This window comes from Drosophila arizonae, chromosome 2, assembly GCF_054131065.1.
Source record: "Drosophila arizonae isolate 15081-1271.41 chromosome 2, UAZ_ARI_1.0, whole genome shotgun sequence".
NCBI lineage: Eukaryota > Metazoa > Arthropoda > Insecta > Diptera > Drosophilidae > Drosophila > Drosophila arizonae.
This window is the reverse complement of record NC_142922.1, coordinates 23,776,505-23,804,118: the sequence shown is the minus strand read 5'-3', so window position 1 is coordinate 23,804,118 and position 27,614 is coordinate 23,776,505. Positions and strand designations below refer to the sequence as shown.

The 27,614-nt window shown below is 40.7% G+C and overlaps 7 protein-coding genes across 17 annotated transcripts in view; 3 read left to right on the top strand and 4 right to left on the bottom strand.

The window, feature by feature from the left end:
• Positions 1–1,423: 1,423 nt before the first annotated feature.
• Cdk2 (Cyclin-dependent kinase 2) lies at positions 1,424–3,340 on the top strand. 2 transcript variants are annotated; one of them, XR_016270305.1, is made up of 7 exons: positions 1,424–1,676; positions 2,053–2,248; positions 2,320–2,430; positions 2,482–2,643; positions 2,699–2,896; positions 2,957–3,157; positions 3,255–3,340. XR_016270305.1 is itself a non-coding variant. In XM_089470320.1 (6 exons), exons 1-6 carry the CDS (start codon positions 1,549–1,551, stop codon positions 3,104–3,106), a joined length of 945 nt encoding a protein of 314 aa, XP_089326446.1. In that variant the 5' UTR covers positions 1,424–1,548; the 3' UTR covers positions 3,107–3,340. The 2 variants fall into 2 exon arrangements, 1 of the variants encoding a protein (XP_089326446.1); XM_089470320.1 differs by having other exon boundaries at positions 2,957–3,340.
• A 7-nt stretch (positions 3,341–3,347) lies between these two features.
• Positions 3,348–4,805, bottom strand: LOC108621402 (uncharacterized). Its single transcript, XM_018018696.2, has 2 exons — positions 4,453–4,805; positions 3,348–4,326 (listed from the first exon to the last, which is right to left on the bottom strand). The coding sequence occupies exons 1-2, from the start codon at positions 4,587–4,589 to the stop codon at positions 3,348–3,350; spliced, it is 1,116 nt and encodes a 371-aa protein (XP_017874185.1). The 5' UTR covers positions 4,590–4,805.
• Positions 4,806–7,763: 2,958 nt separating this feature from the next.
• LOC108615143 (CLIP domain-containing serine protease B9) lies at positions 7,764–8,882 on the bottom strand. The gene is made up of 2 exons (XM_018009439.2): positions 8,668–8,882; positions 7,764–8,601 (listed from the first exon to the last, which is right to left on the bottom strand). The coding sequence occupies exons 1-2, from the start codon at positions 8,837–8,839 to the stop codon at positions 7,892–7,894; spliced, it is 882 nt and encodes a 293-aa protein (XP_017864928.1). The 5' UTR covers positions 8,840–8,882; the 3' UTR covers positions 7,764–7,891.
• Positions 8,883–8,993: 111 nt separating this feature from the next.
• Positions 8,994–10,355, bottom strand: LOC108615147 (CLIP domain-containing serine protease B9). Of its 8 annotated transcripts, none has more exons than XM_018009469.2 (3): positions 10,198–10,355; positions 10,011–10,130; positions 8,994–9,959 (listed from the first exon to the last, which is right to left on the bottom strand). In XM_018009469.2, exons 1-3 carry the CDS (start codon positions 10,247–10,249, stop codon positions 9,268–9,270), a joined length of 864 nt encoding a protein of 287 aa, XP_017864958.1. In that variant the 5' UTR covers positions 10,250–10,355; the 3' UTR covers positions 8,994–9,267. The 8 variants fall into 8 exon arrangements, with proteins under 8 accessions (XP_017864958.1, XP_089326488.1, XP_017864941.1 ...); XM_089470362.1 differs by having other exon boundaries at positions 8,994–9,953; XM_018009452.2 differs by having other exon boundaries at positions 10,192–10,344.
• A 1,249-nt stretch (positions 10,356–11,604) lies between these two features.
• On the top strand, positions 11,605–20,761 carry LOC108615050 (solute carrier family 35 member F3). Of its 3 annotated transcripts, XM_018009295.2 has the most exons (10): positions 11,605–12,054; positions 12,124–12,532; positions 12,593–12,771; positions 12,846–12,974; positions 13,055–13,244; positions 13,322–13,411; positions 13,886–14,015; positions 14,380–14,449; positions 16,049–16,078; positions 18,945–20,761. In XM_018009295.2, exons 1-10 carry the CDS (start codon positions 11,605–11,607, stop codon positions 19,419–19,421), a joined length of 2,154 nt encoding a protein of 717 aa, XP_017864784.1. In that variant the 3' UTR covers positions 19,422–20,761. The 3 variants fall into 3 exon arrangements, with proteins under 3 accessions (XP_017864784.1, XP_017864791.1, XP_089326379.1); XM_018009302.2 differs by lacking the exon at positions 16,049–16,078; XM_089470253.1 differs by lacking the exons at positions 14,380–14,449; positions 18,945–20,761 and adding an exon at positions 17,374–17,530.
• Positions 20,762–20,864: 103 nt separating this feature from the next.
• Positions 20,865–27,614, top strand: part of Syp (synaptotagmin binding cytoplasmic RNA interacting protein) — a 49,539-nt gene continuing 42,789 nt past the window's right edge. The window contains exon 1 of the mRNA XM_089470171.1: positions 20,865–21,260. Coding sequence (XP_089326297.1) covers positions 21,248–21,260 — 13 coding nt within the window. The 5' untranslated portion in view covers positions 20,865–21,247. The remainder of the gene's footprint in view (positions 21,261–27,614) is intronic.
• LOC108614915 (uncharacterized) lies at positions 21,299–26,627 on the bottom strand. The gene is made up of 7 exons (XM_018009136.2): positions 25,503–26,627; positions 25,150–25,445; positions 24,913–25,093; positions 24,731–24,848; positions 23,629–24,158; positions 23,209–23,326; positions 21,299–23,142 (listed from the first exon to the last, which is right to left on the bottom strand). The coding sequence occupies exons 1-7, from the start codon at positions 26,423–26,425 to the stop codon at positions 22,876–22,878; spliced, it is 2,433 nt and encodes an 810-aa protein (XP_017864625.1). The 5' UTR covers positions 26,426–26,627; the 3' UTR covers positions 21,299–22,875.

Sequence of the window (27,614 nt, the reverse complement as noted above, 5' to 3'; positions counted from 1 at the left end):
AACTCCCATCTGCCACTAGCACCTTATCAACCAGAGCCAAACGCCGTGAGTATGGAAATTACAAAACGGCAGCAACCATAAATTCAGATTCAAGAACTAAGCGGATACAGATGCAGTTCCAGTTACTGAGCGCCAAGCAGTCCCTTCTAGTTATTTACTACAAGTCGTACCTTCTTCCACCTGCGCACCGCCTCCTGCTAGTGTATTCTTCTTCTTCTTTAAGTTTTTGCTAATTGTTGTATGAACAACGCGCAGCGTCCTTGGGGTGCTAGGTGTTAGGTGTTGAGTCCGGAGGGCGTTTAATTTAGTCACCAAATGACTATTAGTTATGAGCTGATTATGCATCCACTGCTTGCTGGCAGCCGTGATTAATGCGCCATTAAACGTGATTCCGAGGAGGTTGGCAGCCAACGCGCTCCTTACAAAAACAGAACATTTGCACGCGAATGTTTGTCAAAACGGCACGCAAAATACTTGCACAATATCCCCATCTGCCACATAAGCAAAGGGGAGGAGCCCTAAGACAAACACAGTTTATGGCATTTTTATTGAAACACGTAAAACACAAATTGAGCGACTCACAGCCAAGTCCAAGAAGTTGAGTGACAAGGGCTGAATAATCATGGAAAGCCTGAACCTAACTTGGCTTATAAAGAACTTGAATTGAATTTCATAGCATGCAAAAGGGTGTACAAATTACATGCAATTAAAATCTTCAAATTCACACATTCATTGATTATGAATCAATTGGGTTAAGACCGTTAAGCCATGATCGTAAGCTATAATACGAAGATTATGAGCCTACGTATTATTATTAAATATGCATGTTTAACTTTTGTACTTGCTCACGATGTGAAGACGAATATATCCATTATCCCTTGCTGTGCTACCGTTTGTCTGTATGCCTAAAAATAAATCCCTTTGCCGCTATTAAGGATTGACTTAACATTTAAAATGTTAAGTGGCTCACAACTTTTTTCAGCCAACGCCATAAAAAAATTGAGGCATCTATTAAATCTATGCAAATATTTCAAGCCAAAATAACTAAACAATAAAAACTCATTGCAATATTTTATTTTTAAATAATTTATTATTTGAAAGGTGAGACTTGCAACTGGTATTTCTTATTTTTATTGTAGACATACATATGTACGTATATTTAACTCATTATATACAAAGGTTCATAAATTTTATTAAAGATTTTGGTTTAAATTAGGTACCAAAAAGTGTAGTTGCGCCTTAATTTATCCTTTGAAACACAAACGATGTTAATTTATTATTATTACATACTTCATTACCGTATTTGACAAATTGGTTACTCATCTATGTTAGCTATGTATGTATGTAAGCATGATTGTCAAAGAAGTATTCGATAGTCATCGACCTTACAGTTTCGATATTAATTTATTCTTAAACGATACATCGCTTAAACGATAAATTACAAAAGTGGCTTGTGTCACCACTCAACCACAACAATATTGTTATTTTCCCTCCAAATTTAACTCATTTATATATATATAATTTAAATCTATCTGTATATCCCTGGCGATGCAAACGGAGTTAATCAATTTTCCACGTGCCGAGAAAATCGGCGAAGGCACATACGGCATTGTGTACAAGGCGTGCAACAATCAAACCGGCCAAGTTGTCGCACTTAAAAAAATCCGTCTCGAAGGGTACGTAGTGAGAAGCAAAAGGACGTTTGGTTGTGGCTGCAACTCCAGAATGTGTCCATCCAAGTAGTGTCAGCGCCAAGATGCACACATCTATACATCCATGGCAAACAACAAGTTGAGGAATTGCTTCTACTGGCAGCTGCGCCTTATCCTTGATGTCCTTGACGAATGTCAAACAGCTTGGCTGGCATGGTAGCTGAACTACGAAGCCCGGGTTTTGTGTGTGCCGCGCTGTTTTGAGGACGTAGCACCACATGATTCGGCTTGGTAGTACACGCTCATTCACCGAATTGGGCATCAACTGTATAGATTTATATGTGCCAAGTCTATATTATGAACGGTTATTTATTAGTTGTATCCATTTATGTTTTCTTAGAGAATCAGAAGGCGTTCCCTCGACTGCTATACGGGAAATTTCTTTATTAAAAAACCTTAAACACAAAAATGTTGTACAGCTTTTTGATGTGGTTATATCAGGCAATAATCTCTACATGATATTCGAGTACCTTAACATGGATCTTAAAAAACTTATGGATAAAAAGAAGGATGTTTTTACACCACAGCTCATAAAAGTGGGTAGACCAATAGCAAGATTAATTTATTCAAAACTATATAATTATATCGATGGTGATACGTTTTACAGAGCTACATGCATCAAATATTTGATGCGCTGGATTTTTGTCATACAAATCGCATACTACACCGCGACCTGAAGCCGCAAAATCTGCTCGTTGATACAGAAGGCAATATTAAGGTAGTCCAGCCTCATTTACTCACTAGGTATCAACTAATCTTCTGATTATAGTTGGCAGATTTCGGCTTGGCGCGTGCTTTCAATGTACCCATGCGAGCTTACACACATGAGGTAGTTACACTTTGGTATAGGGCGCCTGAAATACTGTTGGGTACCAAGTTCTATTCCACGGGCGTGGACATTTGGAGTCTTGGCTGCATATTTGCTGAGATGGTAGGTCAGCTTGATCCGTTTCTTGGTTGTTTATTGACGAGCATTGGCTTTACAGATCATGCGACATTCGCTGTTTCCAGGTGACAGCGAAATCGATCAGTTGTATCGCATCTTTCGCACACTAAGCACACCGGACGAAAGTAAATGGCCAGGCGTTACACAGCTGCCAGACTTTAAGCCAAAGTTTCCAAAATGGGAAGAACCCAATATACCGGCAGCGTTACGTGAGCACGAAGCTCATGATCTCATTATGGTAACTCAAATTAAATCTAAACCTTACACTGCAGACATTAACGACAACGTTTGTTAACAGTCAATGCTATGCTACGATCCGAATCAACGAATATCTGCAAAGGACGCCCTGCAACATCCATACTTCCACAATGTGCAGCATGTTCAGAATGTGGCGTTGCCCGTGGACCCCAATGCTGGCAATCCTTCGCGGATTACGAAGCTCATTTGACTTATGATTTACGGTCAACATAAAAGCTATCACGTTTTTTGTGATTGTAAAGTAAGTTCACACATCTACCTCAATTTTGATAAACCTAGTACAATTATAGAAAATGTTACTCTATGCATAACTCTTTTCTTTTTTTACCCACTTGCAGATGGCATCTCCATTTCATATCGACATACACCACAGTCATACTAACAGACACCATCATAATAATATATTAATCATTTACAAAACACATATTTTATTAGTGGTTCTTTACCAGGCGTGCAGCTAATACGTAACGTAGCTGCTTGCGTGGTTTCCATTTAGCTGGCTCACCCATATCTTTCTGTTCGGATTGGCGTTGGCGTTTACGACTCTCACGATCGTCGCGCATATACGTGCCGAATGCATTGCGCACGCTCTCAGAGAGCGGCATTTGATCGTCATTCGATGCAGAATTTGATTCGGAATCAACGTTGCCTTCGGTATCAGTGCCGACGCTTGCAATACTTTCATCGACGTTTTCATTGGTTACGCTGTCGTCAGGCGTTTCATCGAGTGCGCTTGCATCCGAAGAATCGCTATTTGGCAGCTGAATCGCCAAAGTGAGAGGTCGGACTATAGCAAAGCGTTTGGTACTAGGTTTACCAAAGCTCTCGTTATCCTCAGTCGTATACTGCGGCACATCGCCTTCCACTGAACTATCTTTGTAGAACAGATCATAGTAATTAGGCTGAGAAGCAATGTCCGAAAACGTTTGCAAGCGACGTATGCCATAGTAGTCATTAGGGCCATAGTAGTACATAGGCTGATGCAATGTGGATCCGTAATAGTCATACGGATGCTCCTCCTGCTTTTGTGAGTCATACATCGGTCTACGCTTTTGCTGCTTACGGCGCTTACGCTTACGTTTTTTGGCACTCTGCGCTGCAACAGTAGACGATTGCTGCACCTCATCTGCCTGTTGCTCATCAGTGTACATCTCAGCTTGCACGGGCGCCGATTCAATTATGTTGGTTGCGCCATTCGTGAACAAGTTGGCCAGAGGATTGGTCAAATTGCGGAAACCGAAATTTGGCTGAACGCTTCGTAAAAAGCTATTCCAGGCCCGAATAAAAGGCCGCTCAGTTGTGCTAGTAGAGTCTTCCTTCGGTTGGTTCGATAAGCGGTAATGCCGCTCCAGTCCGACACTCGGAAATCTGCTCTGCACAAATTCGCGTTTGGGATAAGCAATCTGACTGCTGATAGAAAACCAAAAATATACACATTAAGAATAATATAATCAAAATCCCATAATTGCAACAGTAATTTCTACTGATAAGAGCATTTTTTAAAGATGTATTTTTATTATATATAATTTGACTAACCCGGAGTAGTCTGGAATCTGTATCTGCGGCTCCCAATACTGGAGTAGCTGCAAGTCAGTTGTCCTGGCTGCTTGAATCTGGTTTGCAGCAGCAATCCACGCCAGCAGCAGAAAGGTTGACCGTAGCTGGAATTGCATTCTGTGGCCTGAAATTTGAAACTCGCAACTGTTTTCTGCGCTGGCTTAGAGGCAACTAAAACTGAATTCATATGGATCTTATGTTGTCAATACAATTTCCATTTAGGTTTTTTAACAACACTACGATCTTGGCTGACTGATGGGTCAGTGAAAGTTTTGGCATCAATTTGGCAAAAGCCATACATGGAAAATGGTTTTAATATGAATGGCATTTAAACCAAGAATGGGGTTATTATCCAAGTTGTTAAAAGTCTTGGTATGGGCGCAGCTCACAATTGATAGCTTCCAATCAACGAAGACATTCATATGGTAATCTTCATACATCTTTAACGTTTGTTTAACGTTAAGATCAGATTTGACAAGTTCTGAAACCAGTTTATATGAAAGTGGTTGAGGTATTTTTGGATATAATACAAATGTGATTTGAAATGAATTTCCTAAATATTATACTTAAGCAAAAAAAAAGATACAACTTAACAGTTATATATATTATCAAATAGATATATGTGTATGTGTTTATTACATTTATGGCCACGACTAATCCCTAATATTAATTAAATTAACTTGGAATTGTCAAATATTTTTGGAGATCTTGCCAACTATCTTTGGTACGGAACAGTAATACGAAAATAAGGCGGCAATTTATCAAGACCTTCGGATAGTCAATGGACACACAGTCCGCCATATGGGGATTCAAAACAACTTCCTAGCCAATGCCAAAACAAACAAAACACAAGAAAGTCTCTAACAAGTGTCAACAACTGGCCAAAGAGAGAGAAGAATAAATGAGAGAAAGCTTTAATGAGAGCTTGAGAGAGTGCTTTTGGGAGACTAAAATCGAGCTTTGGCTGCCATAGGGCCAACTTGAAGGCATGCTCAGGAATTGTTTCAGTCGACATTTAGATTCCTGGCCAGAAACCACCCGAGCGCTAAAAAGTCGCGACACGCGCTAAAAAGAAAACTGGAAAATCGCCAGCAGCCACAAACAAACTACAATAGTTTTTCCTCAGTCTAGGAAAACTAGTGAAAAGGCAAGTTTAAGTGGCAGTTGCGTTCGACTAAACAGTCCACAGCTCGTGTCCCAGTATAAGCGTGTGTATGCGTGTGTGTGTTTGTGTGAGTGCGCATCTATGCTTGTGTGTATCTATGTGTGTGCACGTTTTGTGTATCCGTTCAGTGTTCAGTTTTGAGTTGCTCCAAATTATGTGGAACAACAAAAAATTTGCTGCATATATGTAATTGAATTAAGGAAAGGGCTGAGCAAGCAGCAGGGCATTCCCTTTTTTCTATAAGGAACCGTGCGAGAGAGCGAACAAAGAATGACACGAATTGCGTAAAGTATGTGGCATGCCTCGCACAAATACCATTAAGTGCTTAAGTAAATTATATAAATACATTTAACGCATCAGTGCGCACTGACAACAATAGCAAAAACCTCAGTTGTCAGTTGAACAATTAATTACTCTGAAGACTGCCCCCATAAGCCCCAACGCTCTGCCACATCCAGGTACGTAAAAAATTTTAATTCCCTCAGCTAACCCATGTGTATGCAGATGCCCCAATAAAGTGGCTGAGTAAGTGTAAGTATAGCAGAGACTGGCTAAGGCGACCGGTTGCCTGCCGAAAAAAAATGCAAAACACCCGAATATAAAAAGGATATATACATCACTCTAGCAAGGACAATGTAAGCAACCCAACCCTAGCACCAGCTATCCACTCGTCTGAAATTGAAACATCTTGGCGGGCGTTTCATGGCGAATTTTTGAAGTGCGCGTTCTGTGGTCGCCTCTCTGCTTCCCACTCGTTGACTATTGTTGTTGCGCCTAGTTCAGGTGTGTCTCAGAGTAACAATTTTTGGCGTCACTTTCGCTTTCGGTTTCATTGGCGCTGTGTGCTCGCTCGTGCCCTCGCTCAAGCGTTGTGCTTGACCATAACCACTAAAACTGTCACATTGCGTATATGCCGCGTGTTGTCCTCGAGCATTGTTGTTGCTGTAAGCTCGCGCCCAGCGCCCAACACCCAGCACCCACGCGTGCCCCGAGAGCGCAAGCTCACGCCTTTTCACTCTCTTTCTCAGTTTTCGCCACGCCGTGGAGCGTTCAGCTGTTCGGTTTTTGTTTTGTTTTGTTTTGAATCGCGTTTTTGCACATTTGCCGTAAACAACCAACACCACCACCCACTGTCTCGCCACCCTGCTGTTTATCTAGACGCCAGTTCCATCAGTCTGCACATTTGTGCACGTTTTGCCCCGTTTTTGTTTGGCAATTTAAATTTTATTGCGATTCTAATGCAGCGCAAAAGAAAACAAACAAAAGCCACGTCAAGAAATAGAACGTGCTGACATCTTTTGCTTTACATGGAGCCATTTGGCGCCTAAATATCTACTCTCCGAATAGGTATGCTAATTAGTGTTGCTGTTTGAGCCCAAATTACAATGAAGCAGAAGATTAAATAGATGAATATATAGAATTAATTGAGTGGGAGATTTCTGATATCAGAAAGAGTAAAATATGCAAATAATGTTTAGCTGCTCTCTCTTGAGCCAAAATAAAATGTTTCCAAGTGAAAATTTAAAGAAATCTAATCTTATATTTTATGATTATATTTTTTATTTATCAATGCTTTGAGGAATATTTTAATTTTCGTACGCTATCTAGGCCATGCCCCAAATCTTAAATAATTTTATGTCAAGCCTCGACACGCATATTTCACGAATAAAACTCCAAGCAACAAACACGTCACACGGCACGTCACGCAGACATGGCCAATATAAATCCCAGCATAGGCATACTCTGTGATATAAGTAGCTGCCAGTCGACTATACGACAGAGTGCACTGCTTAGCTGTTTGCTTTTAATTATCACCTGATATTGTAGGCATTAAAATTTAAGTTGAAAAACAAGTTTTGCCTGCCTTGCAAATGCCTTGGCAAGTGGCCAACGGGTTGCAGCCGTTGTTTATTGTACTTCCGCTTCCCGTTTACCTCCTAAGTGACAAAAATTCTGCTGGCGATGTCACCTGCCGCCTTTCGCTTGTGGCTTGTCTGCCAGCTGCTGTCAAAGAAGCCGTCATAGTTAGCTTTTCAGTTTTTCGAAAACCTACGAAAGGAAAAGCAGAAAACTTCCACTGCAATCTCCATGTTTCTCATATCAGATATTAATAGTATATAAACAATTTGCATATTGCATGAGCATGAAGCCACGTAAATTCGAGGTTGTAAGGGTGACAACAGAGTGAGGTAGCTGAATAATTAACACAGCCGACCTGTTGGCAGTCCTTGCCCGCTTTATTTTCCGCACAGTTCAGTCACTTACAATTAGGAAATCGGCATTACGATTAATGAAATTTAGATAGGGGCGCACATCCAGAAAGCTGGCAGCTACAGAATTTTCTCCGTCGACATATTCCTTCGCGTCGAGTAGCAGGCCAACCAAGTAATAACTTAGCGGCGCATCCATCTTCACATGTATGCCCACCAACGGAGCGCCCAGATGGTACATCATACTTTTATCCTGATAGCCGCAGACGGTGTTGGTGCTGCTGAGGAGGGAGCTATGCTCTTTCTGGCAATAAGGCCGACTGTGTATGTGCACAAAGGCCTTATGCTTGAGTTCATCTTTGATGGGCAGACCGGCCACAACGAACAGCTGTCCCACCAGCGTCTCATTGACCTTCGAGGGTGGCGGCATACAAATGGGCATTACATTTGGAGTTAACTGTGCATCGCGCTGTAGTGTGAGCACCGCGAGGTCATGCTTCAGAGTTAGTGGATCATATTCGGGGTATATGGCGATCTCCTTCACCGGTATGTCCTGGGCGGGCAGCACGCAAAAGCCATTCCTATCGCAGCTGACGTCACCCAAACTGGAGCTCTTATTCCATACGCCCAACAGCACAGAGAAGACTTCGACGTGCCCATCGTACTGCAGGAAACAGTGAGCGGGTGCCAGCACATTTCGTTTGGATATAAGGACACCAACACAGCCATTATTTTGCAGCTTCATCTCTTGTCCTGCGGATAAGATTTTTGACCTGCTAGGTAGTGCCGAACATTGCTCAGACTGAATGAAGCACTTACCATTCATGTACGTAATGCCCGCCAACCACTGATGTTCTGTGGGTATCGCAAAGGCATCCATTCTTAAGAACTGATCCTCGCTGATGTAGCCGCATTTGGAATCCTGCAAGCTTACTGAATGTACAACTGCGATGGCAAACAACAGACTAATCAAACCGTGTTCTAGCTGCATTGCGGCTGACGACTTGAGATTAACTGAGCTGGAATTGCATATTTCCCCGGCATTGGCAGAGGCAAAGCTATTACAATATTGTAAATTATTAAGAGGGCTGCTCGATTAGTTTAGCATTGGAAAATGTTTCTTAATGTTAGTTAAAAACCATGTGTAAAATAAATATATATTTTTAATAAATTTAATTTTGTTTTCAATTTAGTATATATGTTATTAAAATCTAGCAAAATATTAAATTTTTATTTCATTTGCTAAGAAATAAATCACAAACCTTACTCGCATCTAACTTATCTCAATCAAATATAATTAAACTAGCAAAAAGAAAACCCGTTTGCCATGCGGATGGAATTTCCAATTACAGCAATCGTGTGATGGAATATTCTGGCAAAATAAATTACACAAATAATGTAAAACAGATTTGTATTGTACTATGAGCTTGATGAGTTTATATTATCTAATATCCAGTGACGTACAGGTCTGATATCTTGGAAAACGGTCATAAGCGTCTGTCCCGCGTCAACATTCTTAGCCAGTAGGCCGACCAAGTAAAACCTGCTCGGCACATCGTGCTCAACGTTAATTCCCATCATTGGAGCGCCCTTGTAGAAGGCGACTCGAAACTCCGGATACCCACAAAATTGATTCTCTGGTGGCGGCGTCCCCGTTTCATTGTTGCAATATTGCCTTGAGATGGCAATGACACTACCTTTGCCCTTTTTGATGTCATACTCGTGAAAGCCACCGTAATGAAAATCCATAGACGTCCACGAAGCGGGCTCCAAGGTGGGCTGCAAGCACACCGGTTGAATGTACGCAGTCATATTGATGCGCTGCGATAGCCGTAAGATTGCAATATCGTTATTGCCGGTGTCCTTGTCCGCAAGCGGATGCATCGTAATCGCATCAACTAGGTATTGCACAGGTCCGGGAACACAAAATCCTCTATCATTGCAGATATACTGCTGGCCGGGCTCGTTCTCCCCATCCCAAATGCCCAAACGTACGGCTACCAACTCTGGCCTATTATTAAACCTTCGCACACAAGATGCAGTTGTGAGGACATGAGATTCGCCGACGATAGCAACATTGCACTCGGCGCTCTCAAATTTCTGATCTAAATCTGAATATAGATAAAATGAGGCTCTCTTAAAGCGAATGTTCCAAAGCTTACCTCTGCGCTGGACGAGTAAGCCTATCCATGGGTACTCGGCTGGCTCCGTGAATAGATCTTTTCTGAAGAGCAAACGCTCCTCCAGCCTGCCGCAATTCGCTTCGGCACTAACTGCACCTACTGATCCAAAAGATTTGTCCACAATGACCAATTAGAATTCATTATTGTCTAAACAACTTACAATTACCATTCACAATTGCCCACACTATGAATGAAATAAGTTTCCCCGGCGCATTCATATTTCCAGCGCGTCTTACCGCATTTATTGCAATTCAAGCTGAGTGTGCAATGCAAACTGAAAGCGGCTCATTCAAATTCCAATCACTTAGCATGCATTAAAGCTCATATAGTCAGTGAATAGTTGAAGCTATTTCTCTCTGAGTACGCTTTAAAGTTAGACTGAGAACTTAAAGCTGCCTATAAATAAATCAGCAATCAATTTTTCCATTCAGTTCAATAGACTTTCAAACTACTCTTTTCTACTGATATATGTACATATGTATGCATGTATGTATGTGTACTTTGCTTATTTATTAAATACAATAGCAAACAGCTGTCAAACTTCAGAAAATCAATATGCCGATACAAGTACAATAAGTTGAAATACATGAGATTCTCCGAAAGCTCCGCAAATATCCGTGCAATTATTCAACCAGTCGATTGCGGGTCGTTATAAAGCTATTAATTCATCGATGGCTCTCTATAAAGTAATGCTATTTGCCAATGGGCTTCGGAATATGGTCTAAATATTTTATGTTTCAATTAGAATGTCATTATCACAGACAAGCAGTAGGCCTCCCAATGGGATTTATGTACAATGTATATATGATAGCTTGAAGGACGCAAGGACTTTGCGTCGGCCTCTGAGCGGGGGCAGCCATATTTAATGCAACACTAAAAGCTGAACAAATTGCCCCACTTGCTGTGGCAGGCGGCTACAATATGAATGTTTATTGTCCAACCAGACGACGTTGACTTTGGCTCAACTTGACCTGAACATTGAGCCACTCATAATTCCCATTGTTATGACGTACCCGTACCCCCACTCACTCACACATACACACAGATAGAGAAAGGGAGAGCGAGTGAGACATATATGACCATTGTGCATTAGAAAACAATGTTATCGCTGCAGGAGGTCAGTTAGCCGTTTAGCACTGTAACATGGCTGCCTTGGGTTTTTGGCCAACTAGCAGCTGGCCGAAGCGCGTATGCAAATTGCTCGAGCTTGATGTTGCGTGATTGGGTGCGGGTTTGCCCTTTACGTGTAACAAGCCTTCAGTATTGCCTGCAAGATGGCCATCAAGCTGAACTGAAGTCGACACCCGCGCCCGCTTGCCTTGCATGAGGCTCGCAACTAATCGGGTCCAGCACGTGAGCTTTACCTTTCTTTTATAATAGCCATTGAAAAATATTTCGCACAATATCTTAGAATTCTTCGAGGTTTTATTAAACTGATAAAGAGCTAAAAACTGGAAAAATAATAAATTAAAATATTCCAATGCTTTTCTATTGCTTACATGATATTTATATTTTCTTTTTGGTCAACAGGATCGGGACACTATGAACTTCAGCGGCGGTTGGCAATGATAGCATGACGCGTGACGGCGAAATTCCAGCCATCTTCAATCCGAAACGCGTGCGCACTCCCTCCGTGGTGGTCACCGGCGACTCCTCGTCGAATGGACCGTACAATAACAATAATAGCGGCGGCGTGGGAGGCGGTGCCAGCAGCAGCGGCATTGGCGCCGTCTCCAGCTGTGGCTTCAGCAATGTGCTCAACTCCAGCAATCCGCAAATAACCCACCAAGATTCAATATCATCGAGCCAACAAGATCCGAATGAGGTCATTACCATACAGGCGGACACACCCACTAACCCGCACGGGTCACAGCATAATTTTGGAGGCGACTCCAACGATACACAGACTGGACAACTGGCAATAGATCAGCAGGCCAATGGGCAGTCGGGCGAGGATGCGGAGGTGCGTTTTCGCAAGCTCAAGGCCTGCAGAGAATCCTGCTGCTCCGAACTGGCCAAGAAGGTGAGTTAATATACGATGAGCGATGTAATTTGATTTTCACTGATAACAACAACAATATTTATGCTATAGATGTACTTTGGGGTGTGCGTCACGATTCTAGTGACTGCTTCGTGGGTGGGCGCCACGCACTGCATCAAGTACATGTATTTGTATCGCGCTCCATATGACGATGAACTGGACGACGATCTAGATACCTCATCGAGTCGCGCTGAGCTCAGCACCGAACTGGAGGATATACTGGCCATAAGCGACTCATCGCTGCACCATGTCGAGGACGCCACCGAGATGTTCAACATACCACCGCGCCAGCCCGTCTACTTTAATGCGCCGTTCTTTGCGGCCTGGTTCTTTACCAATTTCTCCCTGCTCTTCTTCCCCATCTATATACTAGGGCTCATCTCGGCTCGCAAATGCGACAAACTGAGCGAGATACTCGCCGATGTGATACGAGGATTTCGCGAGCGAGGCTTCACCATTGGTAAGCGGCTGCTAAAGTGGGTCAATCTGTTTTGTAATGCCATATTCGGCTGACTTACAGGCCGTTTCCTCAATCGCTGTCTATCCTTTTGCATCCTGTGGCTGGTGACCACCTACCTGTACACCCTGTCGCTGCATGTCCTCTTTGCCACGGATGCATTGGCGCTGTTCGCAACAAACGTTGCCTGTGTCTATTTACTCTCTTGGGTCATACTGCATGAGCAGTTCGTTGGTGTTAGGGTATGTATTACAGCCAGCTGCTCCTCTTCCTCATTTTCTAGGCAAAATAACAACGTGAACCATGTCTACCTTAGATTGTGGCTGTTATCCTGTGCGACACGGGCATTGCGCTGCTCGCCTACATGGACGGCATTACGGAGAGTCGAACGTTAGGCGGGGTCGTGTTGGCCACGTTAGCTGCAGCCGGCTATGCCGTGTTTAGGGTAAGCCTTTAGCGTTTAGTCAAGCCTTTTCGTGTCTTGGCCATATCGTGCTCACATCGTCCTATGCTCCCCCTTTCTAGGTTATGTTCCGCAAGGTGATGGGCGATCCGCCGGTGGCACAAATCGCATTTACATTCACCGCACTGGGGTTGCTCAATGCTTTGCTGCTGTGGCCCGTCGTGCTGGCACTGTACCTGACAGGCGCCGAGAATCTGACATCAGAAAGCATACCATGGAACATGCTGCTTGTAGCAAGCGTCCTGCTCCTGGGTAGGCATATGTTATCCCGCTCCCTGCGCCACACAGAGCATTTCTATTTTTAACGTTGTAATTAATTATTATTGCAGTTTTCCACGTACTCATGCAGTTCAGTGCCGCCGTTACCTACAACATGTTTGTGACATTGGGTTTGATAACCGCTGTGCCCGTTTCTGGTGGTACGTACAAGAACCTCTCGAATCAGCATTTAGTATGGCCAACCATTACAACAATAATAGCAAAAACTATGCCCAAAGGATTTCGTGACCATATATTATTTTAAATTGCAATCTGTACAAGTAAACACATATCTAAAGAGCATATAACATATAATATTTGGGGCATATATGAATATGAATATGAGTATTATTTGTGTAGCTTACGAGTAGCCTTATTAATAGTACTTAAGTCTAATGCATAAATTTGGAATTTATGAGTCGAATATTGCATAAGCAGTGATTTACAATTACAATAAGCAATATTATATAATTGAATGTTAAGTTAATAACGGGTATTTGAAGAGTTGAGAGTCTAGAGTAGAGTCATAAGATCTACGCTATCAGAGATTAGTCAATCTTACACATATTTCTTTTAATATTGAGTGCAGTGTAATAGAGATATAAATTCTTTTTAATAACCTATTCATATGCAAGCACTCGACGTCATACTGTACAGTGCGACATTTGCGGGCATGAAACTCGCCGGAGTTATCCTTATAGCCATTGGCTTTTTCCTCGTCATGTTCCCCGAAAACTGGCCCGACTACATAACACGTCTCCTGCGGTAAGTAGAGAGCTATTTACCATATTTATATTATTGTATTACTCTTGTGTTATTATTGCAACAATTATGCTAATTTTCATAGTACTTACATATCGTGCGTGTTTTTTTAATAATTTATGATTTTCGTTTCATTTTCATTAATTTTATTGTACTCAAGACGTAAATTTGTGTTTAATTACTTGATTTGCTAAGTAAAGTTCATAAATTCAACAACTTAAATTTAATATAAATAAATATTAAACTAAAAACAAAAAAAAAAAAAAAAACAAAAAAAAAGAATTAAATTTTTTGATTTGTCTCTAATATACTTGTATACATAACATAAAGATATATATTTAATTTTATATAAACAAACATCTTGCAGAAAGAGCGTTCGTGCCATACTCCGTTACCAATGTTGTTGTGAATTAGCTGAAATTCGCTATGCTCATTCGGTAGGCCAAATACACAAGCTAAAACCAAAAACCTCCCAAAAACAAAAACAAAACCTAAAACTATTATATTACAATATTATCAAGAATACTATTAACGTTGGCATAAGATAGTAACGTAATTATCAAATACGATTTAAAGATCTAGAGCTTGAGAGCCGTACAATGTATAAAAAAAGAAAACTTGACAGATTTTTTACTGACTGAAGAAGTATTATATATACATACATCGATTTGAATAGCTAACCACACCCCAAATATATTCTCTGTGATAATACAACACCCTGGCTTCCAAAAGTTAACGCTCACCCATATATATGATATACCCTACCTACATATACATACTATATATGACAAATCCTCTATTAATTTATACCTAACAATACCTATATATATATATATATATATAAATATACATATATATGCCTTGTTACACAATACTATAACCTAAAATACCGTTATACATATGCCGTTCAACAACACTACTTCAGGCCGTTCTGCAGTTGGCCAATGAAACTTACTTGTTGTTTTTCTTAATGTGTTTTGCTATTGTTTAATTGTTGTTAACACTTTTAATAATTTCGTTACCTGGCGGCAGTTCAGAGAATCGTATATCAAAAACTGCCAGACTATATACTATCTTACATTTACATACATACATATATTTGACCTCCCAACTATCAAATATAATTTATCATTTCTCAACCACCAATGTGTAAAATATCTTTGTATATGGATGTTGTTGCCAATATTAACCAAGCTGTGGTTCGATTATTGTAGTAGTACATACATACACTCAAACAACACTCCAAAAGCCCCAATCACACACACAGAAACACACACAAACTCAATTAACTGCGTAGTTTTGACTTTCGCTGGTGTTGCGATATTTAATTTAAATAGACCTGTTAAGAACTCCCACGACATTTGATGAAATGGATGCTGTCGTTTTTCAGCCTGGTTCCTTGTTTTTGGCTGTTTGTTGTGCGAACTGTTGATAGTACACGCTGCTTTCTCATAACTTATTATTTTCATGTTACACAACTGACCAAAATTTGTAAATACTTTCAAACCTATTTAATGCTCTCTTTAATATTTTGTTTCCTATTCAACTGATTGCACTTTGTAAACAGGGCGCAAACTATTATAGGCATCCAAATATTGTAGCATGGCTGACTCAGAGTCCCGCATTATTAAGTTAAAGGTCATTTGTGTTACGATTTTCAAGAACTCTTCCTGTGAAAATCAACTAAAAGTACAACCTATAGTGTATATGAGTGGTATGGTTACGGGAGCACAGATATACATAAATATATAAACCCCCATATAAATAAAATACTGACAAAATAAAAATCCATATAAAGTGTTTATTATTGGCATGTTTTGAAAACCTTATTTATCAGTTAAATACATTCCCATTGGTCTCACTTTACTTTTCAAAACTCTTGACTTTCTGTTTCAGTTTCTCTTTGAGTTTAACTCCTGTGTGTTCTGTCTCTATACTTAACCGTCTTCTATCTTCTAAACTCTACACTATTGCTATATACTCTACTTATTTCTTAAATAAAATATGGTGTCGACATTTCTCAATTGTATTTCCAGAAGCATCATAATGCTGGGTCACAACGCGAGGTGAGTTTCGTGAGTTCTTGCAATGCCAAAAATAGGCAAAAAACGAATTATTTATTTTAATTAAAGCATAAAAACGGTGCTCAAAACTGAAAGCAACGTTTTCTGCTATTATACGTCAAATAGGTAAACCATACTCAAAACCCAAAACTTTGACAATGACAAATACTTAAAAGTCGAATATTAATTTAAGTTCGATTCCGCTTAGTTCAAAACTTGACTACAAAGTTTGAGCTCTCGGGTTTGTTTTTGTTATGGGCATTTACTTAAACTAGACGCGATATTCCATATTCAATATGACATGATAAGTATTCCTTAAATATTTTTAATCAATTGCTTAAATGAGGGTTTGAAGTAGATTTCCTAAAATTCGTTTCATTTCTCTGCATCAAAATATTTATTTATTTTTATTTTACTCTCCTATAAGCTGAAGGTTAATAAGGCTTTCGATTATTATTACTATTTTGTCTAGTTTATTTATAGATTTTTCTCTTGTTATTCAAAGTTCATAGTTTGAGTAGTTTTCAGTCCATCTAAGTAGCTTAGGTATCAATTAGTGCCATTAAGTAGTGCCATTAAACATACATTTCGAAAAAAATTAAGGTAAGTTCTCTGGAGAATTTGATAACCTCTTTAAGAAAAGTCCTCTATAACAACTGAAGTCTTGCTACTTTTCAAAATGCACTCGTCGTTCTTTAAAAGATCTGACATTGCACTCAAAAAAAAGAAATTCAGACTCTTCAGCTAAATCATCTGCAAATGCAAATGCAAGCTTCCTCTAGAGAAGAATAAGAAACAAGTGTTTATAAGTTTTGTGCTTTATTTTTGTTCATAAACAATATTAAGAAATTAAAAAGAACGAATCACATGAACGATTTTTTTCTGTTTTAATTCAAACATAATTTTTGAACTAACAGCTATCTAGTAGTAAAAATATTTCCAATTTGTATATATAGAAAACACTGCTAATCTGTACTATTGCTTCTTTTCTTCTTGTTTTTCTTCTTCACCTCTGCCACGATCTGCCTATCTGTCTATCTATACGACTGTCTCCCCTCTTGAAACGCTCTCTCTGTCGCTCTCTCTCTCTCTCTCTCTGTCTCTCTCTCTCTCTCTTTCTATCTCTCTTTCTCTCTCTCTCTCTCTGTTCTCACACACAAAACACGAAACCACTACCCACCAATCAACCTGGCCAAATTGACTAACTCCACTACAATTCTCATTGCAAAATTCAAAAAAATAATACACTGCAAAAAATGTACAAAAACCAACACAATAAATAAATATATACCACGTAGCGGTAGGCCAGCGCTTTGTAAACGAGATGCTGCAGTCACAGGACCGTCCACGAGATATGCGCAACGGCACATCACGCGTTCCTTCTCGCACCATATAAGCTAAAAGTTGGAAAAAAAAAAGACCACAGACAGATACTCTGTATAGAAACAAGAAAAACACGCATATATATATATTTTGTAAATGATTTTCCACAAAAAAATAAGAAAAAGAAAAAATTCATGAAGTTCAGAAAGATCACTGGATTTTGGGGTAAGTACCTGAATTGCTTTAACTATTGCCTGTGAAATTCATGAGTAACTCGTAAGGTACAGTTGCCACCTCTCAGACTTAGTTAAGTCCAAGTGAAATGTTCAAATGCATTTTCGTTCTTAAAATTGTTCTTCTGTTCTGCTTAAAGTCCTCTTTAAATTATGTGTTGTTCTCTTTCTCTCTTTCTCTCTCCTTCTCTTGTTCTCTATTTGTATTATGGTTTGATTTTTTAATTCACAGATCGCAGCATATTTATGCGTCCCATTATAAACATAAACGAAAATATTATGCTGTCAACACGAACTCATATGTTGTTTGAGCCAAGCGCATGACTAAACTCCCGATCCTATAAACCGCAATTTTTGTAGCGAGCGTGTGTGGCTTTAGGCAAGTTTTTGTTAAGCCCCACGGCCCACAAAATGTTTTTATAAATGTCGTAACTGTCGAAAAGAAACAAAACAAAAACAAAAAAAAAACAAATTTTATACCAAATAATTAGTAAAAAGTACAATAATACTTGAAATTGCGAAACTAACGAAATGGTGAGCGCTCTTAATATTTTTTGTCAACCCTTAACTTTAGAAACCTCACTAGTTACCCACGTACTCTTTCTGAACTACACAACTAACTGCAAATTAAATACATTGTCTATTATAATTTATATGTTATATGTTATTATCGCCTATAGCACTGTAAATAGTTGCACTATGCTTCCATTGTTTAAATTAATTATGACTATAATGGCACAGCTTACTGACTACTCTATAGTTATATATGTATAGTTAGTCATATATGTATGTGGCACCCAACTACTGCCTCTGCTTATACCTACAATTGCCCTCAAACACACACACACACACGAACACCAACACAAACCTTTATTGTGTAAATATATATATAACAACAAAATGTGAAAAACTTAAGAAACATCAGTAAAAAATCAGTAAAAAATAATGCTAGCTAACAATTTTAGACGCCTACAATCCTAGAGTCAATTAGTAAGACTATGTAAATGCATTGCTGATCAACTCTCAGATAAAATAAATATACCATATGCCGTATAGTGTATATTGATTGACTGTAATTGATCCGCTACGTGTATACGAAAAAATCGAATGGAAAACAATATCAAATATTCATAAATGTACATAAAGCGCCTTAGAATTGTACACAAAATGCCTAGAAAAATACAAAAATATGAAAAGCAAATTTATATACCCATTGCTAATATCTCAACTATTCTTTATGCTCCACACATCACACACACTGTTCTGATTTACCAAAACAAAAAACACAATATATACGAACATATAATACATAGATGGGGTCGCGGCCCTCGGAGCGGTACTTCAACAGGTCAGCATCCCACCATTATCGACTATCGGACGGGATACATAAGGTCCCATCTTCGTTCACCCTCTGGCCGTGTGAGATGACTGATCTATCGCCAACTACAGCTGGGTTTCTGCATGGCAGCACCAACGCACACCACCACCAGCAACTTTTACAACAACAGCACCACCGCCACCACCAACAACAGCAGCAGCATAATCTACAACGCCAGCACTCGCACACATCTCTAACCATGATCCATCGGCAGAGCAGCAGCCACAGCGTCCATGGCAGCCGTCGTGGTAGCGGTGGCCTCCGTGCCCCACCTACCGGCACCGGTCGCTTATTCTCTTACTTTGGCAATGAGCATGAGCACGAACATGATCGCAAGAAATCGGAGACATCGTTCTTCAATTTGGGATTCCGGCGCAAGTCTACCGTGGTCTACTACGCACCCACAGAATAGCCACTGGGCCAATAGATAGCCGCTGTGGTGCAGTTTAGCTGTTGCATATCAATAGAAACCGCTCGAGCATATGAAATAAATGCATCATGGAGTAAGCACGCATTTTGCGATCTCAATCAAACACCTTAGACTCATTTGGGGCGTACGTACCACTATTATATCGTTAAAAGTATGTCATATAATTATCGTTGTTGTTGTGAGAGTTTTAATTGAAACACATGCAGTTAGAATTTTGCTCAAATATTTACAAATTATACGCAACAAGTACAGATACTACATAGCTCATAGTCGACACGAACTATAGAACTTTTCTTAATATCACAGAATCCATGCGAAAACCCATGCACTCTGACACATAAGCAGAGCCACAACCAGGTCCAGAACCAGAACCACACCCGGAACCAGCAAGAACAAATAAGAGCCCCTTATATAACTGAGCTCAAGTTTGACCCTGAAATTAACTAAGTACTTACTGATATACACAGAGAATTATGTAGAAGAAGATATGTAATTGAAATAGATAATCGAGAAGAATTGAATGATATATCGAAGCCAATTGTTTTAGCAATTATATAGTACATAAAAGTATATTAATAAATATTATTATTAAAAATTTTAAAGTAAACCCACACTGCGGCACACCTGGATAGGGATACCAAATACCAAACTAACTCATTGTTGCAATATACGGGATATTAGTTAGTCTAAGGTATGTTATTCATAGAGATCACGTTTACTATAGAGACACATAGAAAACCAAAAAGAATAAAAAGGAAAAATGACCCGTTTAGTTGTAAGCTCATTTTAGCAACTATCAGGCAGACGAATGATCTAAATATGATTTGTATTTGACTCGTGTGTTCTGTTTAAGTGTGTCCTTTAATTTGAAAATGAACCGAAGCGGATCTTAAGGTGTTTGTGATTGTTTTTGTAATGATCGTGTGTTGTTTGTTATTTAGCTAATTGTTGTCTATTGTTGTATTGCAAATTGAATAATCGAGAGCAATCTGTTTATTAAATGTTAGTCGCTAGGGATTGTATGATTGACTCCTGATGCATCCTCGCAAGCATTCAACGACTGAGTGGCGTTCGCTCCCTTGCTCGTGGCGACAGATATGGATCTCAAAATTCGAGCATACAATTTCGGAGCTGCCTACTTTGTAAATGTATTAAATTGTGTAGCCACATCCAATAATTGTTTTGTGATAATTTTTAATGATGTTTGATAACCAATTTCATAAAGCTACTCCCACCCGAAACGGAGGCAGCCTTTAATGTAGCCGGGAACTGTAATTAGAAATCACAATGTACTAATAAAATGAAAACACTACAACAACAAATGGCAAAGCGTTCGTTTCACTTATATCTGTCCTGGTTGCCTTGATCAAATTGTCAATAGAGGAGAAATCTCACTTGCGGGCAAACAATCAGTAAACCTCAGTACAAAAACATCTCTCATTCAAATTGAAACCCTTCCAAAATTTGTTAAAATTCTAAAAGGATCAAAAATAAATCAAAGTTCGAACTAACGATTTATTCTTCATATTTCGCGGATAGCTTGGGCCGATCGTAACTAAATCAAATCAGTTCAGTCGTGCATACAACTACCGCGATATAAGAGAAACGTGACGCCCGGCGATCAACGGGCGGCAACAATTAATTTGGTTTTCCAAGGTCTTGTGTTTTGTTTGTGTTTTGTTTCAAAAATAATAACCTTTAACGGAAAGTCCTTTTGCACTCGATAAATCGTAAAGTTTGCAAATTTTATTTGAATTGTGTGCGTTTCGTTCGTGATTGTAGAACTGAGCTTTAACGTGGAAGTCAATATGAATAAATTCGGTAAGTGCGCAATTAAAAATGCCTCAAGTCAAGCAATATTTATATAGTTTTTACTGCAAATCGTGTATTCAAACTATTTGATGTACTACTACAAAGCGTTTATAAAATAGCTCTTTACGAGCTTCTCCATATGTCTGCTTCGAACACTGTGTGGTATTTAGACTTAAACTACGAAATAGGCCGTAAAAAAAGGTTGAGGTTTACATAAAATTCGAGAATATATTCTTTGTCAAGGCACTTAATATTTCCATTTGATAGAAAAAGGTATTAATAAAATGGACGGACTTACGATTTAGTCTATATGTATATGTCATATATGTATATTCGAGTATGGAATTTTTGTTTTCATAAGGCACAATTAACACTTTATCGATTGTTTCATTTTTGTACTGTCCTACAAGTTAATATATGGAATATATGTTTTAAATAATAGACAAGGCTGCTAAAGACACTATGTATACCCATATATAGACATATATAGATAATGTGTATATGGATATATATTTAGAGAAATCCTACATCAATTGTATACCCGCTGCGCTGGCTCCTGCCTGCAGCCGGCAACGGCACAAATGGAAATGGAGGAGTTACCCAAAACGCAGCGGTCGTCACTGCCCACCGGCGCGCTGTTGCCCTGATATGACTATGAAAAATGTGTGAAAATATTTTTTGTGTGCATGTCCAAGTCCAGCTACCTATCATTTTTAATGAAAAAAGAAGAGCTGGCGATTTTTTTTGTTGCCCTGGCAGGAGACCAAATCTAAGACCAAGTGGCTGATAAACTGGTTCCTGCAGCGCATAGAAAAAGTTCTCAGGGTATAGATAATAAAAATTCAAGCGCATATGATAATCAAGGCGCAAAAAAAAAAGAAATCGCCAGCATATTTAATTCAGGCAAAAAAGCAGCCAATGGACCATCGGACGCCGCAACGTCGACGATTTAATATAAGGAAAACACGACGGCAGGCGTTCGGTTATTTTTTTTGCAGCCTCTGGCCTGGCAGGAAAGGTGTGTGCGTGCGGCACAAACAACCCTCAGCCTGGCTCTAGAGGATGGGTGTAGGTACGGGGCCTAACTGGGTTTTGATGTTAACAGGTTTGCAAATTCTGAGCGAGCAGCACACGCATACAGCTGTGCAACTTCACGGACATTAGCAACGACCACAGTCAGCAGTAGCTGTAGCTGTAGAGCGTCGCTTCCGTAATCTGAGCGCAGTAGGCGCGGCTGTTTGCGCTTTTCTGCTGCTGCTGCTGATGCCGCTGCTGCTGCTGCTTTTGCTGTTGCTGCCGCTTTTGATAGAAATGACAAATAACCAGATTCATTGTAATAGATTATGTCTACAACTTAATCGCCTTGCAGATAAATGATGACAATGTTCAAAGACGCATCGAGCGAACATATCTGGTATATGGAACACACAACGGACAATTTGGGTTTGCTTTTCTGGGCATCTATTTTTTTCGGCAACAGCGCGTTTTGTTTTGGGTGTCAATTTTGTGTCTAGCTGTTGCTTTGTCATGCTTTTTTAAAGATTTTTTTGTTTTGTGAGGATTGATATGGAGATTCATATGTATGGACGGAAATTGACGTTAGATATTTGGCTTATGTGGACAATTAACTAAATCTATATAGTAGCGTAATCGTAAGGCCAAACAGTGAGATGACCAAACCCAACGCTGATTGCAAGGCCGATGCTCCCGCCAGACGGCACTTGAACATGTCGTAGCGAGTCTCCTTATCAGCAACAATATTTTGATACTCGGCTTCGACCAGCTGCCCGTCATAGTAAGTGATTAGATCCTCAAACGGATACTCATAGCCCTGCAAGCACTCGCACTTATATCCGCCAGTCTCATAGCCACGTCCCATAATGGGCACACACTGCAAAAACGCAAGTTATTAGCAAGTTTAAATTAAAAATTTCATCAATATAGAATCGTGACTCACATATGACGTCTTCTCATCGCACTTGTGTGTGCCCTTATAGGCATTAGGCTCGTAATACCAGTCCGGGCACTGGTTTATGTCCAGCTGCAGCATGTCCATGGATACAGCGACCACACCCCTGCGAGAGAAGTCAACAAATTAGTCAATTAATTGCTCACATTAGCATAACCATTAACATGACAATGCAGCTGAAGAGCCACAAGTCATAAGTTAGGCCATGTCAACACTCAAAAATTAGACAATCATATCATAGAAACCTTAAACATAGCATTTGCATGTGAATAGCAATGGGATTGTGAATGAGTATGGGACTGGCCCTAAAAGGGGTGAGCAGGCCCGCGACAGCGGCACGCAGCAGACCGGCCCAAGCCCTAAGCCCAAAAGGTAGCCCCTACCCTAATGCGTATGAAATCTACTCACTTGAATTCCAGTTTGACTTTGAGGCTGTCCCAGCCAAAGAAGGGCACCGCATAGGTTATCAGCCACTTCTTGACATATCCATTGCAATCGAACTGAGGCTGCGTCCAGTAGCCGTGCTTAATGTTTGCGGCACGATACGAGTTCGGGTAGTGCTCGTACTTCTGCTGGTATTCACCTGTCTCATTGTGACGTATCTTGATTTTCATGTAGAACGTTTCCAAATCATCAAAGTTCGTATTCCAGCGCTGCTTGAGGAACCTAAAGTACTTCTTTTCCGTATAGAGCTCGTGCGTTTTGTTCAGACGCGCCAGATCCTCCACCTTAAACTTGCGCGTGTTCAGCTCCGTTTTGTATGCATAGGGTCCAAAGTAGGTGCGATTGGTGAACTTATTGCGTTCCCAAAGCGTTGACGCCGACCAGACCTTGCTGTCGCCCAATACAATGGCCAGGGTCTCGCCTATCATTTGATCCTCGGTCAGCGGCTTGTCCGCAACACGTTTGCCAGAGTACACCTCATTGGGGTCCGATACCTATGCGACACCAAATTTTAACTCAAATATGTATTTCAGTTTTTTTTTTTTTTGGTTTGGGGAAAAAAAGTTTCCCCAATTATTTTATATGCTAACAACTTGTGCAAATACGAGCATAAAAAGCATCAGAAGGTTAGAGGGAGGGTTAGAGGAGTCCAGTTTATGCGAGCGTTTGCTTCTCTTTATTGCTGATGCTGCTATAGCGGCTGTGTAGCTGTGGCATTTAATGAAGATGACGCCTTGTGGCGAACCCGTTTTTCGTGTCCTTTGCGCTCAAACTAATGAATTTAGCATTTGGTAATGGTTTGACACTGAATATTTAATTCACGCCGCGGCTGGCAACTGCCAACTGCCAACTGGCACCGTATAACTGAAACTTCAATTGAAACTGAAACTGAGACTGAAACTGGCATTGCAGGAAATTCGAGGAAGTTGAATTACGCGTGGAAAATTATAATTTACACTTGAGAAGTTTTCAAGAGGCGACATCGAAGGCTCTTAATAGGTGTCGGGTTTATCAATTATTGCTCTTCATTTAGCGTGAAGGCGATGGGAAACTTTCGCACGCTTACCTGCAAAAAGGCGCTAATAAAGTTGGCCAGACGCACAGCCATTTTGGCTTCGTTTTCGAACTGCTCCTTGGCGCCAAAGCTAACATCGCCCCGCAGTATCAGATCTTGCGGATGGAAACTGAAAGGATTTAAAGCAATATGTAACAAATATATATATTATATTTGCGATTTCGTGCACTCACTTCTTGCATGTGCGATAGTTGACCCCGTGAATATACTTGAGCGCCTGGTCGATATTCAAATGCTCTGTGTGCAGGGCTCTTGCGCCTGTCGAATAGTTGCGATACTCTGTGTGCAAATCCAAATACTTTTCTCGTATGTGATAGGGCGCCTTTTCCCACTGAATGGGCAGCTTTTGTATCCCTGCAAAGAGCAAAAACTTAACAGATTGTATATATATTTACTATATATTAACTTACAGCCGATTTTAAGGCAATTGTATTCATTGTAATACTGTTCCGCCGAGGCCCGTTCCACAATCTCGCCCAAATAGGGTCGCCGCACGGTGTTGGGCAGTCGAAAGCCCGGCTTACAGCGACACTGGTAGCCACCACGCCTAAAGCCCCAACCGTGCAAGGGTTCGCATTCGGTTGTTTCCTTTTTACATCGCGCAGTGTCTGCAAAGTGATTCGGTCCCTTGTTGCCTTCGCCCAGCGGACACTGATTTATGTCTATGCGCTCAAAGTCCATCTCCAGCACGGATACCGCAGTATATCTAAAGCGGAGTCAGATTAGTGGGCGAAATATTTCGAGGCTATCAGTCTTTACTCACTTGGGATACTCGATGTGACGGAACTGGGTGTGTCTGGGATAAATATCTGCAATGGGCACCACGGCTGCCACCAGCCACTTGTTAGAGCGTCCGCAGTCGAAATAGGGCCGTGTAAACTTGATCGGACCCGGTATCTCCTCAGATCCAGGCGGACCATGGAACGTGAATGTTTCGTTGGTATTGTTCGCATAGCGAATTTCCACTTGGTAGGTGATCTTCGTGTCATGCCGACCAGCAACGTTGTCTGGCAGCCAGGCGCGATACCATTCATTGATTTTGTAAAGGTCATGTGTGTAATCCTTTGATATGGAATCGGGATGATGGGCGCCCAGGTCTTGCACATCGAAAGTGTTCCACGTGGAAATCTTTTGTAGATGTATGGGATCATTGAAGTCATCCAACCGGAACGTGCGCGGTCCAAAGCGTGGGAAGGTCTTATTGAAGAAGCCACGATACGACGAAGAGTACGAGCTATTGGGTGCAAAGTAGATGGCCGAGGCGTTGATGCTGGGATTGGCAGACACATCCGCCACAGTTGATAGGAAATAGTACATCATGCCCGGATCATATGTATCATTAATGGCTGGTCGGATGAAGCGCGACTGCAGTATATAACTCCAGAAGAAGCTGCGGCTCAGCGCCATGTTCTGCAGATGCAGCAGAGCCGTACGATTCGGAAACACGGGGTTGACATTTACTTCCTTGATGTCGGGCTTGTGGGAGACGGCGTCCAACGGCATAAACAAGTCTGAATGATGCTGTATGGGACAGTTGTCAGCATTCACCTTGTCAAACTGTATTTTGATCTCATCAAAGGCATCGCGAGCCTGCCACTCATGCTGAGCGAACACGCCCACGATTAGAACCAGCACAAATAACAGGTAGCTGCGCCCCAAAATCGTTGATGGCACAAACAGAACCATGATTGATTGTGTTTGTGTAGAGAGTTGTGGACGTGGCCGCCTGCTCGGGCAGCTAAATCGACAAGTTTGCTACACTTTAACTTAAAAATTAACTAAAATACAAAATGAGATTCAAATGCATGCAGCCACACGCAACGCGATTACTAATACAAATTAATGCTCTTCACTTGTTGGAACTACGCCCTCAAAATCAACAGTGTTGCAAGCGTTGGTGTTAATATCGTATTAATATATCGATAGTCAACTATCGGAGTGACCGGTGACTGCGGTTCAAATTATATTCGATACGTATTGATGTAATGAACCAGTTTGAACAAGCTCGGAATTTAAATGTAGCGCGCATGTGATGTGGGAAATTACAGAGTGGATTTATATAAGGTCAATCACTTACACTTACGGCCCCTCCCCAACATGCCCTACACATGTATTTATAATTATGCACATTGCCGTTACTCACAGTTGACACTCGATTTATTATATGCCGCATATCCCAAAAACGACTGCAGAGCACATTTTTGGGCGCCTGCCAGTAAAAATGGCAATACGGCCGTCCCATGGAAAACTTTATAGATCCGATATTGATAGCCGGCGTGCATTATTTGGTATATTCGGTACAAAACCACAACGAGGTCAACACAGATATTTGGCACAACTTGTGCAAAAAGTCTCGTGAACCGCAACCATTTCCTGGCTCCTATCACTGTCAATCTGTTTTCGTTGGTGGTTGTGTCCGCTGCTCTTCCTTTTGTCGCCACCTGCGCTAAATGACACGAATTAGCGGCGACTCGCTGCATCCTACGTTCCCTTTTTATTTATTTTTTCTCTTTTTGTTTTCCTCTTTTTTTTTGCGACTGCATTACATTGCAGTGGGTACGCTCGGTCGTTTTGGCCAGTTCGTTTGGGTTATTTATTACACCTGTCGTTTTGCTCTTGTCTTTTTTTCAGTTTTTACCCAGTTGGATTACAGCGCCAATTCTCTGCTGGCCAAAAAAGAGGAGCCAACTTAAATTTGGCACAAACATAATTTTCAGTTTGTCGACTGACATTTCCGCGCGCGCCTCTCTGTGTGTGTGCTGTGTGAGATAGTGTGTGTGTGTGTGTGTGTGCGGTAGGCACTGTTTATCCTGCGGCCGCACCTCGTAATGCAGATAAATCTACGCGACGCTCGCATTGTTTTATTTTCCACGTG

Bases quoted from the DNA above. Each gene is read 5' to 3' on its own strand.
- Cdk2 (XM_089470320.1), top strand. From the start codon at position 1,549: ATGCAAACGGAGTTAATCAATTTTCCACGTGCCGAGAAAATCGGCGAA. The intron at 2,644-2,698 runs GTAGGTCAGCTT...TTGGCTTTACAG, and splicing joins GCTGCATATTTGCTGAGATG to ATCATGCGACATTCGCTGTT. The intron at 2,897-2,956 runs GTAACTCAAATT...GTTTGTTAACAG, and splicing joins AAGCTCATGATCTCATTATG to TCAATGCTATGCTACGATCC.
- LOC108621402 (XM_018018696.2), bottom strand. From the start codon at position 4,589: ATGCAATTCCAGCTACGGTCAACCTTTCTGCTGCTGGCGTGGATTGCT. The intron at 4,327-4,452 runs GTTAGTCAAATT...GTTTTCTATCAG, and splicing joins CAGATTCCAGACTACTCCGG to CAGTCAGATTGCTTATCCCA.
- LOC108615143 (XM_018009439.2), bottom strand. From the start codon at position 8,839: ATGCAGCTAGAACACGGTTTGATTAGTCTGTTGTTTGCCATCGCAGTT. The intron at 8,602-8,667 runs GTAAGTGCTTCA...TCTTATCCGCAG, and splicing joins GGGCATTACGTACATGAATG to GACAAGAGATGAAGCTGCAA.
- LOC108615147 (XM_018009452.2), bottom strand. From the start codon at position 10,249: ATGAATGCGCCGGGGAAACTTATTTCATTCATAGTGTGGGCAATTGTG. The intron at 10,131-10,191 runs GTAAGTTGTTTA...CTTTTGGATCAG, and splicing joins GGCAATTGTGAATGGTAATT to TAGGTGCAGTTAGTGCCGAA. The intron at 9,960-10,010 runs GTAAGCTTTGGA...ATCTATATTCAG, and splicing joins CTTACTCGTCCAGCGCAGAG to ATTTAGATCAGAAATTTGAG.
- LOC108615050 (XM_018009295.2), top strand. From the start codon at position 11,605: ATGACGCGTGACGGCGAAATTCCAGCCATCTTCAATCCGAAACGCGTG. The intron at 12,055-12,123 runs GTGAGTTAATAT...TTTATGCTATAG, and splicing joins GCTCCGAACTGGCCAAGAAG to ATGTACTTTGGGGTGTGCGT. The intron at 16,079-18,944 runs GTGAGTTTCGTG...TATAATACATAG, and splicing joins ATGCTGGGTCACAACGCGAG to ATGGGGTCGCGGCCCTCGGA.
- LOC108614915 (XM_018009136.2), bottom strand. From the start codon at position 26,425: ATGGTTCTGTTTGTGCCATCAACGATTTTGGGGCGCAGCTACCTGTTA. The intron at 23,327-23,628 runs GTGAGTAGATTT...CTTCTCTCGCAG, and splicing joins AAAGTCAAACTGGAATTCAA to GGGTGTGGTCGCTGTATCCA. The intron at 23,143-23,208 runs GTGAGTCACGAT...GCGTTTTTGCAG, and splicing joins GCGATGAGAAGACGTCATAT to TGTGTGCCCATTATGGGACG.